At 44.8% G+C, this 16,206-nt stretch overlaps 1 protein-coding gene across 1 annotated transcript; it reads left to right on the forward strand.

Moving 5' to 3' along the window:
• The first annotated feature begins 794 nt into the window (after nt 1–794).
• On the forward strand, nt 795–15,797 carry LOC138072584 (myomegalin-like). Its single transcript, XM_068963592.1, has 7 exons — nt 795–916; nt 4,594–4,826; nt 6,369–6,420; nt 7,455–7,642; nt 11,795–12,028; nt 13,609–13,740; nt 15,706–15,797. The coding sequence occupies exons 1-7, from the start codon at nt 795–797 to the stop codon at nt 15,795–15,797; spliced, it is 1,053 nt and encodes a 350-aa protein (XP_068819693.1).
• The last annotated feature ends 409 nt before the right edge of the window (nt 15,798–16,206 follow it).

Consider the following 16,206-nt stretch of genomic DNA (forward strand, 5'->3'; position numbering starts at 1 on the left):
AGCTATGAGGCAAGAGTGATTGGTTGGTACTGTCAGCAAAAGAATACACAGATATTAAAACTGGCTGGTGAGAGAAGTGGTCTTTATTGATAGAGACGACCAGAGAGAAACAGCCTTGTGTTGAGTGTGGCAGGCCATCAGGAGGCAAGGCTTCCCGGGGTTTTGTAGCTACCTCCACATTCTATGTATGATTACAATTTGCCACCAGATACTCTTATCATGGTGCTATCGTTGAGTCCCAGTTACTGAGATTTGAACTCTGACATCTCAAATTTTGTTTCTGCCCACATAGTTGTCAGAAGTTAGGAATGATAGAAAGGCTTGCTGGTTTCTGAGGGGACACTCACAAGGAACTTTGTCTCAACTGTAAGACTCAAAAATACTCTTCCTCTAGCCCAGTTTAAAGCCCACTTGTTTTCATGTGTTTACTTCATTGTTTGCTTGTTTTTAATGCTAAAATTTCTCTGAACCCTCCCTTCCTCCTTATGGCAGCATCTGCCCCTACTTGCTGCATCTTTTCTCAATCCCAGTGGATCACCATGGTTCTCATGGCTGATAAAGAACTCTTCAATGGAGCACCTTGTAGGTTTCATTGTTTTCTTCCTTGTAGCTTCTGCTCTTGTGATTTTTATGCTCCTGGGGGACCCTTCTTATAGTCCAACCTCTTTAAACCATTATTTTGTTTTGATTCCTCTAGGTAGATGTGGAGGAGAGGCTAGTCATTGTGGATACCCAGATGCGTTTCTTCTCTCTTTCCTTTTGAAGGAGGCAGCAAGAGGTTTCTTCGTGAGAAAATGCTCCAACTGAAGCCTGGGATGCATCAGCCCTTGGAGAAGAAGGGGCCTTCTGAGAGGAGGGTGAATGAGCCGAAGACTCAGCCTGAGAAAGCCAGATTCTCCTCTTTGTCCTACAGCGAGTAAGGGACTCTGTGTTTCAGAGACTATTATAGCAGCTTTCAGGGTCTGTATGCAAACTATGTGCCTTAACTGTAGGGCTTGCTCTTAAGACCAGCCTGGAAATTCTTTAGAGAAAAGTCTATAGTATTTTTATTATAAGTACTTTATATTATTCAGAGAAATTTGGTTTTATTCTAATTAACAATGCATGTGTTGTTGAATAGTCACCAAGTTGTGTCTGACTCTTCTGCGACCCCATGGACTGTAGCCCGCCAGGCTCTTCTGTCCATGGGATTTCCCAGGCAAGAATACTGGGGTGGGTTGCCATTTCCTTCTCCAGGGGATCTTCCCGACCCAGGATTCAAACCTGAGTCTTTTGCATCTCCTGCATTGATAGGCAGTTTCTTTACCACTGAGCCACCAGGGAAGCCTGTACATATATACACCAAATATACGATCTCATGGATACTTGAGATTTCATGGAGCCCTTCCAGTCATGTGAGTGGTGTCTCTTTTCTGCATTGATGGGAGCACATAAGAATCTCCTATTACCTCATCTGTGTTGATGGTGAAAAGTTGACCCATATTAGTGCTGAAGAGGTGGTTATACAGAGGCTCCTCCATCTCTACTCCATTCTCTTCAGAAGCTCACATCCCTGGTTTCTAGAATAGCAATTTGTATAAGCTTAATTTTTTAAACTTATTTTTTATTGAGGTACCATCAGTTTATGACATTATATAACTTCCATGAGTACAATCTTATATTTCCATTTCTGTATGCACTACAGTGTGATTAGCTCAATTTCAAAAATAAGCTTACAAAATTGCCCAATAATGGCCTGATCGCTAGATTTGTCAGTCTTTAATGGCCATTTTCCTGAAACTTTTCAAAGACATTCAATTAGTATAGAATTAATCTATTATATAATTACCTGTGAGCATCAGTTACTGAAATACTAAATCATCACTAACTTGCTTAGTGGTTGAGGATCAGCTTTGAAGGTGGTTCAGGTTTTGCTTCATACGCCATTGAATCTCTGTTAATATGTAACACTTAAATTTCACTGACCCAGAAAATGTTAGAGCTAAAACAACGAGAAATATTTTAGAACTGAGAACACCAAGGCCCAAAGATATAGTTGCTTGCTCACAGTTGTACAGTGGACTTTGGCAGAAATAATATCAAAATGCTGGGCTCTCAGTTCACAAAGCCTCCACCCACTTTGTCAAATGCATTTAAAATTTCTATATTCTCACAATTGTTCTTTTTTAAAAATAGACTTTGTTTTTAGAACAGGAAGTTTAGAGCAAAACTGAGCGGAAAGTACAGAGAGTCCCCATCTACCTATCTTTGTCCCTGCACATGCATAGCCTCTTCCCCTAGTATCAACATCTTGCACCATAGTGGTGTATTTGTTGATATTTGTTGCAGTCGATGAAAATCATTATCACTCAAAGTCAACAGTTTACGTTCGGGTTCATTCTTGGTCTTGTACATTCTATGGGTTTTGACATAAGTATAATGACATGCATCCATCGTTACAGTATCATATAGAATGAGTGTTCACTGCCCTAAAAGTACTCTGTGCTCCACCTACTCATCCTTCTCTGCCTTCTAATCCCTGGCAACCAGTGGCCTTTTTACTGTCACTACAGTTTTGGCTTTTCTAGAATGTCATATAGTTGCAATCATATGCTATGTAGCTTTTTCAGACGGGTTTCTTTCACTTAGTAATACGCATTTAAGATTCCTCCATGTCTTTTAACAGTTTGACTGCACATTTCTTTTAAGAACCAAAAAATATTTCATTTTATGGATTTACCACAGTCTATTTATCTGTTCACCTACTGAGGAACATCTTGGTTGCTTCCAAGTTTTCACAATTATTAATAAAGCTGCTGTAAACATTGTGTGCAGATTTTGATGTGGACATAAATTTTCATTTAATTTGGGTAAATAGTGAGGGATGCAGTTACTGGGTCATATGTAGGAATATGTTTAATTTTGTAAGAAACTGTCAAGCTGTCTTCAAAGATAGCTATAAATAACATTTTGCATTCCTACCAGCTATAAATGAGAGTATCTGTTGCTTCACATCTTCACCAGCATTTAGTATTGTCAGTGTTCTGTATGGTCACCATTCTAACAGATGTATAGTAGTAGCTTAGTGAAAGTGAAAGCTACTCAATCATGTCCGATTCTTTGTGACCCCATGGACTTTATAGTCCACGGAATTCTCCAGGCCAGAATACTGGAGTGGGTAGCCATTCTCTTCTCCAGGGGATCTTCCCAACCCAGGGATCAAACCCAGGTCTCCCACATTGCAGGCAGAATCTTTACTGTCTGAGCCACCAGGGAAGCCCCTAGTAATAGCTTACTGTTTGTAGATTTTTTTTCATGATGACCACTCTCACCAGTGTGAGGTGATACCTTATTATAGTTTGGATTTGCATTTAGTAGTAGCTTACTCTTGTTTTAATTGGCAGTTCCATGATGACAAGGATGTCATTGAAAAATGGGCAGAAGACCTAAATAGATGTTTCTCCAAAGAAGACATACAAATGGCCAACAAACACATGAGAAGATGCTAAACGTCGCTCATTATTAGAGAAATGTAAATCAAGGCTATAATAAGGTATTACCTCACACTGGTCAGAGTGGCCATCATGAAAAAATCTAGAAATGATAAATGCTGGAGAGCGTGTGCAGGAAAGAAAACCTTCTCGCGGTATTGGTAGGAATGTGAACTGATACAACAACTATGGAGAAACAGTATGGACGTGTCTTAGGAAACTAAAAATGAAACTACCATATGAACTCGCAGTCCCACTATGGGGCATATACTCTGAGAAAACCATAACTCAAAAAGACACATGTACCCCAATGTTCCTTGCAGCACTGTTTACAATAGCCAAGACATGAAAGCAGCCTAAATGTCCACTGACAGATAAATAGATAGAGATGTGGTACATATGTTCAACAGAATATTGCTCAGCCATATAAAGGAATGACATTTGGTCATTTTTAGTGATATGGACGGATCTAGAGTCTGTCATACAGAGTAAAGTAAGTCAGAAAAACAAATATTGTATATTAACACACATATATGGAATCTAGAAAAATGGTACAGATGAACCTATTTTCAGGGCAGGAATAAAGATGCAGATGTCGAAAACAGACATGTAGACCCAGAGTGGGAAGAAGAGGGTGGGGCGAATTGAGTGAGTAGCACTGACATATACATTACCATGTGAAATGGATGCTAGTGGGAAGCTGCTGCACAGCACAGGCCGCTCGGCTCAGTGCTCTGTGATGACCCAGAAGGGAGGGAGGGAGGCTCAAGAAGGAGGGGATAAATGATACACATAGCTGATTCACCCTGTTGTGCAGCAGAAACTAACACAGCATTGTAAAGTGATTATACTCCAATTAATTAATTAATTGATAAAGTAGAACTTGAAAAGAAAACCATTTTTAGAAGTATGGGAGCAGGGGAAAAGATGATCTTAGAAGGAATCTTTTACCCAGAGACACTCTCTTATTTTCCTTCCTTCATTCCCTTTACCCATTCCCGTCACTAAACACCAGCTAGAGTTCCGCGTGGGGACTCTACTGGTGAAATTCTCAAAGCACCTTCTGCTGAAGCACCATAATCTATCAGTCACCCCTTTCTACCCTTACCACTTCCCACTTTAGGAAATATTCCTTGATCCAGGATCAGGCTCGAGATTTGACCCACCTGCGGGAAAAGATAAGGATTGGGAGGGCTGTCTCTTCCCTTCTCATCCAACATGTTCAGAATGCAGTGAAGGCCTTTGAAGAGCTCCTCAGCAGTAGGAAGATTGATTATAACATGGAACAGCATTTCCGTGAGCAGCTGGCCAAGAGCAGCCAGCTGGCAGAGAGCCTCGCCAGCAAGTTCAACACAGGTAAGCCAGGCCCAGGACTCAGGAGGGCCCTTAGTCCCTCCCCCATTCACACTCCCAGACCTGCACTCATTCACAAGTGACATTTCAATCTGGTGTCCTGTCCTGTAATCACCATCTTGGGGCTATGGCAGAGTCAGGGCTGGCTGGTGAGAAGCAACAGAGAGGCACACAGGGTTGGGGATGCCGTGATGATTGCCAGCTACTCTGTGTCTCATGGAGTATGGCCGCTACGGCAGGAGGCATCACTGGGGGTGACAGCACATATCTGAAACTAATTGGTAGAAAGAGAGGTGGAATGGGGCAGCTGGCTGCTGTGAAAAGAGTCCTAAACTAGGAATCTAAAGACTTCTGCTCTAGCCTGTATGTGTTCATTGCTAGTTCTGGACATGTTCATATTTCTTTTGATAATCTGTTTCCTCACCTAAAAAAATTTAGATCAAATAATACAAGCCCCTAACTCTTGCATGATTGTTCTTAGGATCAAATAAACAATATTAATCAGTGCACTTGAAAAGAATGATAAGAGAATCGTGCTGATTTGGGAATTGTTTAGAATACTGGTTTTTTTTTTGTATGTTTTGGTTTTTTGATCATGAAGCCTGAGGATCTTAGTTCCCTGACCACTGATCGAATATGCACCCCCTGCATTGGAAGGTGAAGTCTTAACCACTGGACTGCCAGGGAAGTCCCTGGGAATGCTTTAGGCACTCTGTGTATAAGTACCTTTTGTGGGAATGTTACCGAAGGCAGTTACATAGAATATTGTCTAGTGGCCTGAGGGCACATAGTAAGAGCTGGTTTGAGGCCATTGTGCAGGCTCCTGATGGTAGATGCAGAGGTGGGACAGGGTGGCTGTTACTTTTATGGAGACAGGTTCTGCATGAAAACTGATGGGACACACAGACACGGGACTGGGAACCTGCCCCATGGCAGGACTGGGAGGCTCTGGCTGGGGTGATCAAGAGGCCAGCTGGACAAATACCCCATGATCTGAGGGAAAAGAGACATTTTCAACTTTTTACTCTGACTCAGGGCAGAGCAAGTAGAGGTTACTGATGATCTTTGAGGTGGGTTCAGGAGAAAGCAATGGCAACCCACTCCAGCACTCCTGCCTGGAAAATCCCATGGACGGAGGAACCTGGTAGGCTGCAGTCCATGGGGTCGCTAAGAGTCAGACATGACTGAGCGACTTCACTTTCACTTTTCACTTTCATGCATTGGAGAAGGAAATGGCAGCCCACTCCAGTGTTCTTGCCTGGAGAATCCCAGGGATGGCGGAGCCTGGTGGGCTGCTGTCTATGGGGTCACACAAAGTTGGACACGACTGAAGTGACTTAGCAGCAGTAGCAGCAGGAAAGTTTGCCAGACATGCTCTCTAAACAGTCAACCCAGTGTCTCCCGAAAAAATTCAGAGAAGCCTGTACTTGAGCATCAGGGAGCTTTGTGTCTCTGACCCCAGAGAGAGAACCCAGTGTGTGCTTGTATTTGGTAAATGAGAGCTGTTTAAAGTAAGACTGCTCCTTTTCTCAATTTGGTTTTCAGATGACTGTATAAGTAAGAAGAAGCAAAGAGAACAGGTGCTGCAGAGACTCAGGTAACTCCAAATTTTCAGAGGCTATGAAAGATAAAATCTAGTCAAGAATCCAGAGCAAGGGCCAGAAGATCAGTGGAGCAGCAGCTCTCTCACCCCATGAGAACTGAATAGCTGATTATACCATTAGTACCTTAGTGACAAGGTGGTCTCATTTCCCTTTTTTTAGTTTATTATTCTTCTAGTTCCAAGGCTCATATTAATTCACTCATTTGGTAATGTAGTAATTTAGCCTAATTCTCCAGTCTTAGGAGTCTCCCATCCTCCCAGGGATCACCTCTGGTCTCCCCTAGATCTTTAAAACCTGGAGTGAGATCATATCTGAAATCTTTAAGAGTGACCCAACAAATGCTGGCAGATGTTGAATGGCTACAAATTTCTTTCAAACAAAAAAGATTTATATTATAAATATGACATAGATTTATATGATGTATGACTAGGGAAAGAATTCACTCAGTTGTGTCTGGCTCTGTGTCCAGCCCTTTGTGATCCCATGGACTATAGCCCGCCAGGCTCCTCTGTCCATGGAATTCTCCAGGCCAGAATAACGGAGTGGGTAGCCATTCCCTTCATCCAGGGGCTCTCCCCAACCCAGGAATCAAATCCAGGTCTCCCGTATCGCAGGCAGGTTTTTTCCCAACTGAGCCACCAGGGAAGCCCAAGGAGGTCTGAAAAGTACAAGACACCTAGAAGGGAGCATTGCCTCAGGAAGCAGTTTTAAATGGGTCACCACAAATACTATTTAATGGATTATGTCACAGAGTATGTTGAACTCTTATGGGCCTCTGGGTGTCTTGTCAAAGAGTTAAAGAGCCTGATGGGTCTTCTCTCTTTCTCAGGATGTTTGTGGCCAAGGCACTGGACACTGTTCTCCCTGCCTCCCAACTCTCTACCCCCAAATGAAAATGGATTGTTTGGCTGCTTCTCTGAAGGAACAGTCTCCTTGACTCCTGGGGACTCTCCTCTAAGCCCCCAGATCAGTATAACTGTGATGTTTGGGTGACTTTCACTTTTCCTCTGTCTTTCTTACTTCCTAGTATCTTAAGGGAGAGGCAGAAGAGGGGTAAGAAGACAGAAGTCCTGCAGACGCAGCAGGATGCCCAGCCGCAGACTTGGCCCCAGACCTGCTCCAGCAGCCATGCCCAGTCCACCGCCCATCACTCTCCTAGCAGCGCCTACCTGCTGCTCAATCAGCAGAAAGTGCGCTCTGCAGTGGACATGGCCAGTAAGTACCCAGACATCCTCCAGTTTCTGGGCGCTTGCTTATTTGTCTAGACCAAGAGGAGGCATCGTGGCAGCCACACCCTGCAGACCTACTGTGACATGCCTGATTGAGCACAGGTCAGGGATTCAGTGCCAAGCACAGGCTTCAGGGGTGTCAGATAGCTTTTCTTCATTCCTAGTGCCTCACTTTATCAGCCACCAGACCCTGACTCAGGCACATACATGGTGCTGGATTTGAGGGGAGGGGTCATGAGTTGGGAAGGGGAGGGGACAATTGCTCCCTCATACCTGCAACACAGTCATGTCACCTTTCAGACCACAGACACGAATGTCATTAACATTGGACCTTTGATCCTGAACTCCTTTGGGTAAACAGCCACAGTTTCTCTTTTGTGTGTGGGTGAGTCGTTCAGTAGGGTCCAACTCTGGAACCTCATGGACTGTAGCCCAACAGGCTTCTTTGTCCATGGAATTCTCCAGGCAAGAATACTGGAGTATGTAGGCACTCCCTTCTCCAGGGGATCTTCCCAACCCAGGGATCGAACCCAGGTCTCCTGCATTGCAGGCAGATTCTTCACCATCTGAGCTTCCAGGGAAGCCCATTTTTTCCTATCATTTGTTTATTTTTACATTTATATTTTTTACTTTTTCCTATTTTTATTCACCACTAAATATTCTCTATCATCTGTGAATTTACAGACCCCACCCATCATTCTAATAATTCAGCTGTAATATCCTCTAAACCATCAGTTACTGGGACTGACTGAATCCATCACCATCATGACACTCCCCAGAATTCCCCAAAGAAGGCCCTTGGGTAGCTTTGGTTTAAGAATAAGTTTAAAATCAAGGCTTCATTTTTCTCCTGCTCAGCATTCCCTTTATTTTCCCTCCTGAGGAAAGCATCTGACTCATACAGAGTCAGATGTAAACAACCAGGGGCCAGGAAACCATCCTTAGTCCCTGGCTATATGTGTTTGTTTTTATTTTTTCTGAATATTTTAGGCATGTTGTTTTTGTTGTTTATTCGCTCAGTCGTGTCCAACTCTTTGCAACCCCATGATCTGTAGCACACCAGACTTCCCTCTCCTTCAACATCTCCTGAAACTTGCTCAAACTCATGTCCATTGAGTTGGTGATACAATCCAACCATCTCATCCTCTGTCTTCCCCTTCTCCTCCCTCCTTCAATCTTTCCCAGCATCAGGGTCTTTTCTAATGAGGCATGAATAAGCCATAATGGATTTTGACCTGGAACTATTCCTGTTTCTCATTTTACATGAGAAGCAAAGCAGCATGTCTCCTCTTGAGTATAGCAGTCAAGGAAAGACAGAAAATTCACATTTATTGAGCATCTATTATGCTCATATTATTGATCACTATATATATGCTGCCTCATTTAATCAGGACAGCAATCCTTTTAAATTAGTGGTGGTGTCTTGATTTTACAGCACAGCTAAGGACACTGAGGCCCAGTGAGGTCAGGAAACTTACTGAAGCAGTCCAGCTTGGAGTAACATTGACTGTGATCCTGGCTGACTCTAAAGCTTGGAGTGCCCTCTGCACTGTGGCCTGAGCAGTCACGGACCAAGCCGGGAGGGAGTCACCCCTGTGCACACCTCTTTCTCTAGGCTTCTGGAGCCAGTGTTTTCCCCATTCCACTCTTTCTTCCCCTATGTCCAGCACAAAGGCCTAGCCTCTGCAAAGAAGACAAGACTCTATGCACGTATACTTTCACCCATGAATTTATAAATGAATGGTTTTGGTTGTGGTTTAGTCACTAAGTCTTGTCCGACTCTTGTGACCCCCATGGATTCTAGGCCTCCAGGCTCCTCTGTCCATGGGATTTCCTAGGCAAGAATACTGGAGTGGGTTGCCGTTTTCTTCTCCAGGGGATCTTCTCCACCCGGGGATCAAACCTGGCTCTCTTATATCTCCTGCATTGCAGGTGGCTTCTTTACCACTGAACCAGCAGGGAAGCCCACTATAAATGAGTAGGCTGCCCTTGTTAGGTACATGACATTGTCCAAGATGGCTGATGGGAGTTTGTGGTGCATCCTGAAACTCAGTTGCCCAGAGGCACTTGGTTCCACCTCAACGCTTCCCTGAGATACAGCAGATAAAGGGCAAACATACCCTCTCCTTAGCTGCAATTCCTGCCACTACTTGTTAGAATGGCCACATTTGAGATGTGACCACGGGGGTGGCACTCTCAGAAAGTATCAGCCTTGTTTTCTATTATCTCTGTCTTTTCTGAAGGAAACTAAGCCCTTCTTTTTCCCACCTGAAGTCATCATTTTTCTCAGAGGGGCAATGGTTTATCAATACTCCTTCTTTGGGGGCCAAAATTTCTATTGCCACAAATGGTGTGTGGCAGTGTCACTGTGAGACTTAATTCCCCTCCCAGGAGGCTTGTCTCTGCTGCTTTCCATGTACAGTGTAGGACGTGTGTCCTGTGTTGTGTGGCAAGGAAAGAATGGGACAAGAACATGCTGATCACTGTTGCTGACCGACTAGAAACCTCGTATGCCCTTGGCTGAGAGTAAGCTGATTTTCTGGGGAGGGGATATAAAGGAAAAAGATGAAGAGTCACATTTTGATTGAGTTTCTAGTTTAAGTTATGCCTTGAACTAAAGGCTTAACATAGTCTACCTTACTCTTTATTTCACAGCAGTGTTATATTGTGTAAGTCAGGGAAGGATACTGATTCAAGTAAGCAGTTCCCTAAAGGAATTTGGCTTGGTTGAGGAAAATAAGACCTCAGTCTGACCCTGCTCAGAGAAGAAACCTGGCTGTTCTGTGGCCCTTGATAATTATCCTTGAAAGGAGAAGGCTCTTAAACTTTTCTCTGAATTATGGCCCTGTCACCCAGCCGGGTTTTTTGTCTGAAAGGAACCAGCAAAAACATGATATAAATGTTCTCATAGCATCATTGAGCTGTACGATACCTTTTTTTTTTTTTTTGGTTCTATAATCCCCTATGCAAAAATATTGTACCCCAGTCATTCTTTGGACAGGAGCCAGACAATCTGAGCTATACTTAAGAATTCTTTTTACATTCTCATGAGCCATTCTGGTGGATTGCAAATCACCACTTGCCTTTCTCAGACACCCCCTCAGCCTCAGAAGGCATCCAGAGTCAACTCAGGCAGGAGCAGTGGGAGCCACCAGGAGTAGGCCACTCTGTCTAGGTTTGCTGCTCATCAGCCAAAAGCAAAGGCCATTTTCTCTTCCTCATCTTCTACCAACAATCCCAATACAGAACAAGCTCAGGAAGGATTATCAGCTGTTTGGTGGCAAGGGCATAGACTGTTGGGTGAGAAGATCACATGTTCACAGACCAGTTTGAGAGTCCTTACTCTCATGACTTCTAAGATTGGCAGTGATTCCTACAATTGGAGGAGACATTTCTGAAGTCCCTCCCTGGGATCATTCCAGCATTTGAGGATCTTAGAGAGAACGAGGAGAGAGGCCCCTGTACTTTTCCTCTGTATGCACTGTGACCCTCAGACATTGTATCTAGCAACTGCTTCTTGATATCATAGGCCAGGAGTGCCAGGAACCTTGGGGTTAAATTGATAGTCCTTGGGAAATGAGTTCTTAGCTGATACTGAGCAATTGACTGATCACTGTCTTTCACCTTAGTCTTCATTCCATGGATTGCTGTGTCAGTTTTCTCAGGCTTTTGTAACAAAGTATCACAAACTGGATGTTTTAAAACAACAGAATTGGTTCTCTGACAGTTCTGAAAACCAGGAGTCTGAAATCAAGTAGGCAGAGCCATGCTCCCTTCTTTCTTGCCTCTTCCTGACTTGATGGTTTTGGGCAGCATCCTTTGCCTTAAAGATGCATCACTCCAATCCCTGCCCCCATTGTCACCTGGTCTTCTCCCCTGTGAATCTCCTATCTCTGTCTCCTCTCCTCTTCTTATATAGACATCAGTCATGTTGGATTTAAGGTCCACCCTAATCCAATATCATCTCCTTTTAACTAATTAAATGTATAGAGACTCTATTTTCAAATAAGCTCACAGTCTTAGGTTCCAGGTAGACATGAATTTTTGGAGGATACTATTAAACCCAGCATAATTATTGTTAAAACACTTCATTTCTGACTTCCCCATTTGTTTCTCGCTAATATTCCTTTCTGGACAGATGTCAGCCCAGCCACTCCTGCTGATTCATCTTCATTGCCCAGCAACCACTCAGAAGCTGTATCTGCTCAGCCCTCCTATCCTTTGGGTGGCACCACAGAGCAGAATGGGACACCAGACCCTGGGCATCATGGCAGCAATCACCCATGGGAAGAGATGAAGCCTCAGAAGATGAATGCCTCCGGGAACCTATCCTCCTCCTCCTCTTTGGACCGGCCCAACTCCAAGCCCTCTGGTAAAATAATAAAGGAGCAGTTGGTGAAATACAGCCATTGACAGAAAAGACACATTCTTTTCCTGGCCAGAGGGTATTTTGTTCCTCAGTTAGACCCTGGCTCCCAGAAGTGGGTGAGAAGATGAAGGGGCAATATCCCATGGGCCAGCCAGAGAATGAAGCCCCAGCTCAGTGCTGATCCTTACTACGTGCCTCTCTCCTTTCCACTAGCTAGGGGCTCACTCTGGGCAGGAGAATAAAGGAAGGCAAGGGCATGCTGAGGCACTCTACAAGGAGGAGGAGTTCCCTCACATTTGTGTGCTCCCTCTTTTCTGTGCTATAACCTTTTCGGTCTAGATTTTTTGGACTATTTTAGAATTCGATGTTCAGACTTCCAAGGGGAAGGTAAGTCTTCTTAACTCAAGAGTTATTGCAGAATGGAAGACTATTTCTATGCACACATACAGAGAGAGACACACACACTTTGTATACAGTTATAAGCCAGTCCTGCTGCTCATTCTTTGCCATTGGGTTTGGAGCCAGGCCTCCTGGCCCTCAGTGGCTAGGGGTGCACCCCTGGAGGAACTGCTTGGAAGCAGCTTGGTTTCAGTATGCAGACAGTATAACAAAACAACATTTGAAAATCTCAGAGGAAAAACCTAGCCGTAAGCAAGATGTCCTGGTGAAGCCTATTTTTGATCTTTTTACCCTCCTCTTTCTGCATCTTTTTCCATCCTTGAAAGTGTTCCCCTCTCTCATTCCTCCTTCAGGTCGTGACACCTCCCCAGGCTCTTCCCATCACTCTTCACCCAAGGAAGACATTCAATGTCACTCATTATTCACAGCCTGATCTAATTTCAAAAGCATTTGCCTTAGTTTCTTTCACTGGGTGAATGTTAAAAGTTGTTCAGTCATGAATCGTAGGATAAGAGAGGTCTGAAGTAGAGAGGGATGCCCTCTGGATTTCTACCAAAGGAGGTGAACACACTTTCTCATTGTTAGGCCAGTCCTCCCAAGAGCACTTTAGTGGCTTCTCACCCTTGTTCACCAGCCCAGTGTCCATCTCCCTCAGATATACTCAACTTCTCCCTGGGAGGAGGCCTCATGGAGTTCCTAGCAGAGGGCTGTCTTGGGATTGAAAGCCTGCTGCTGCTGCTGCTGCTGCTAAGTCGCTTCAGTCGTGTCCGACTCTGTGCGATCTCATAGACAGCAGCCCATGAGGCCCCCCTGTCCCTGGGATTCTCCAGGCAAGAACACTGGAGTGGGTTGCCATTTCCTTCTTCAGAGCATGAAAGTGAAAAGTAAAAGTGAAGATGCTCAGTCGTATCCAACTCTTAGCGACCCCATGGACTGCAGCCCACCAAGCTCCTCCATCCATGGGATTTTCCAGGCAAGAGTACTGGAGTGGGTTGCCATTGCCTTCTCCGGGACTGAAAGCCTAAGACCACTTTAAACAAAGTTGCCTGGTGCTTCCCGGGTGCCGAGATGATCAGAGGAAGTTGACAGAAGTATGGATATGGGCAGGGACCTTGCAGAGGCTCCCATTAGGGATCCGCCTTCCTTATTTCCTACCTCTCCCATGTCTTGGTGGTATGCAACAGGGGCCGACCTGCTGGAAAAGAATCTTATTGAGATCCAAAACTTGCGCCAGCGCCTGGAGGAATCTGTATTCATCAATGACCGCCTACGGGAGAGGCTGGAGTATGTGCTCAGCAATGCCGGCCAAGGAAAAGGTAGGAAGGACACTGAAACCTCCCGGCTCTGTCCACATCTGGGGACCTCACAGGGCATGTAGGTTTGCAGCTATAAAGACATTGGTGTGCACTACCCTGCTCTTCCTCACAGTCAGCCCAGAGAGGTAAGCAGGACAGGCATTTTTGCCCCTACTTTGTAAATGAAGACACTCAATGGCTTGCCCTGGGTGGGGCTAGTTCTCATCTTCTTGCATGCATGCTCAGTCACTCAGTCCTGTCCGACTCCTTGGAGACCCTATGGACTGTAGCCCAGCAGGCTCCTCTGTCCATGGGATTCTCCAGGCAAGGATACTGGTTCAGTTCAGTTCAGTTCAGTTCAGTCACATCTGACTCTCTGCAACCCCATGAACTGCAGCACCCCTGGCTTCCCTGTCCATCACCGACTCTCAGAGCCTACTCAAACTCAAGTCCATTGAGTCAGTGATGCCATCCAACCATCTCATCCTCTGTCGCCCCCTTCTCCTCTTGCCTTCAGTCTTTCCCAGCATCAGGATCTTTTCTAGTGAATCAGCTCTTTGCATCAGGTGGCCAAAGTATTGGAGTTCAGCTTCAGCATCAGTCCTTCCAATGAATATTCAGGACTGATTTCCTTTAGGATGGACTGGTTGGATCTCCTTGCAGTCCAAGGGATTCTCAAGAGTCTTCTCCAACACCACAGTTCAAAAGCGTCAGTTCTTCAGTATTCAGCCCTCTTTATGGTCCAACTCTCACATCCACACATTAGTGACTACTGGAAAAACCATAGCTTTGACTAGATGGACCTTTGTTGGCAAAGTAATGTCTCTGTTTTCTAATATGTTGTATAGTGGGTTGCAATTTCCTGCTCCAGAGGATCTCCCTGCTCCAGGGCCTCAACCTGCATCACCTGGGCCTCCTACATTGGCAGGGAGATTCTTTACCACTGCACCACCTGGGAAGCTGTTCTCATCCTCAGAGCTATCTAATGTGATGCCCATTCTTGTATCTCCCTGGACTACGTGGTGCTGCCCTGAGGGCTTATGGCCTGACTGTCAGATGATAGAGCCAAGGCTTCCATGGTGCCCTCAGCAGAGGGAGAACCACATCCCACCTTCATGTCACTACCACATGCTCTGGATGCCACCTGCCACCCTCCTCCCCCTCATGCAGATGGACTGTATTTCTACACTTTCTGCCCAAATGTTCTCCCTTGTCATGATCAGGAATATGGTGACCAGGGCCCTGACAACATCACAGCAGCAGCCAGTTAGGGGGAAAGACTATGTTCCACAACCGGAGCCATTGACATGAGGGTGTGGCCCATAGTGGTGTGACTCAGCCACATCAGACTGTTGTCCCAGTGCATGAGGCTCCCAGGTTTTGCCAGAATTTTGGTGGGTGAAGGGAAGTATATCTTTGAAAGCGTCTGTTACCCAAATGTGTGACTTGTCTGGTTTGTTTTTATTTCCAGAGATAGTATCTACCTTTGGCTTCCATGCATAGAACCCAGAGTCCATACCTCAGCTCTATAACAAGAAAAGGGCCTTGAGGGAAGCAAGCTGGAGTTTTCAGACTTACACAGGGCAAAACCCAAACTTGGTTACTTCCATATCCCTCCGTTCTGCAGCAATAGCCAACTGCAGAATCACAGAGAGTGGAGAGTATAAAAATTGCCCAGACTCACACAGCCCAATCTAGATAAGGTTGCTTCTTATGAGGTCCCACTTGCAAGTCCCTAGATTCACAAGCTCTAGGAGTGAAGCACAGTGGGAAATTCACATTTCACGTGTAAGTCCCTTCCCCAGATAACCAGAGAGTTACTGGCTGTGAACTGGATACCAGCTTGGTGTTTCTCTCTCTACCTTTCCCACTTCCTGTTGCTTGTGAATAGGAGGGGAAAAAAATGTCAGTTACTGTTGGGAGCAGTCATTGAAGAGAGTTCCCTAAATCCCTCTAGACCTCACTGCTCTGTCTCTCCCTCCCCAGGTGCTGCGCAGTCAGCTTCAGATGTGTCCCTCGCCACTCCTCATTCATACACTGAGAGTCACTCTTCCGGCTCTGGTAAGGACATCTTGTGACACAACACCGGGAGGGTCTAGAGGAATGTTCTCCAGATTCTCCTGCCCTATCCAACAGCATTTGTGGGTGTAAACTTGGAGGCATCAGATATTACCTTTAAATGAATGGATCAAATTAATAAATTTATTTAAAAATTATTTGCATGTATTTATTGAGTGACTATAAAAAGTAAAATTTGTGCAGGCCATAATGGCCTGAAATTCAGAGAAAATATTAAAGGAAAAATACATTTTCTCCATTATCTATCTCTATTTAAAGAACTAGATCAGAAAGGCCAATGTAGGGGAAAGGTTAGATCTATTGAGAGTGGGCCTGTGGGATCCTTGAGCCGTATTACATGCTTGGAAAGAAAAAAAACTATCACATGTGAAAATATAGTAGGATAAAATCCAAATGTTTATAATGAAA

This window comes from Capricornis sumatraensis, chromosome 2 (assembly GCF_032405125.1).
Source record: "Capricornis sumatraensis isolate serow.1 chromosome 2, serow.2, whole genome shotgun sequence".
Classification (NCBI taxonomy): Eukaryota; Metazoa; Chordata; class Mammalia; order Artiodactyla; family Bovidae; genus Capricornis; species Capricornis sumatraensis.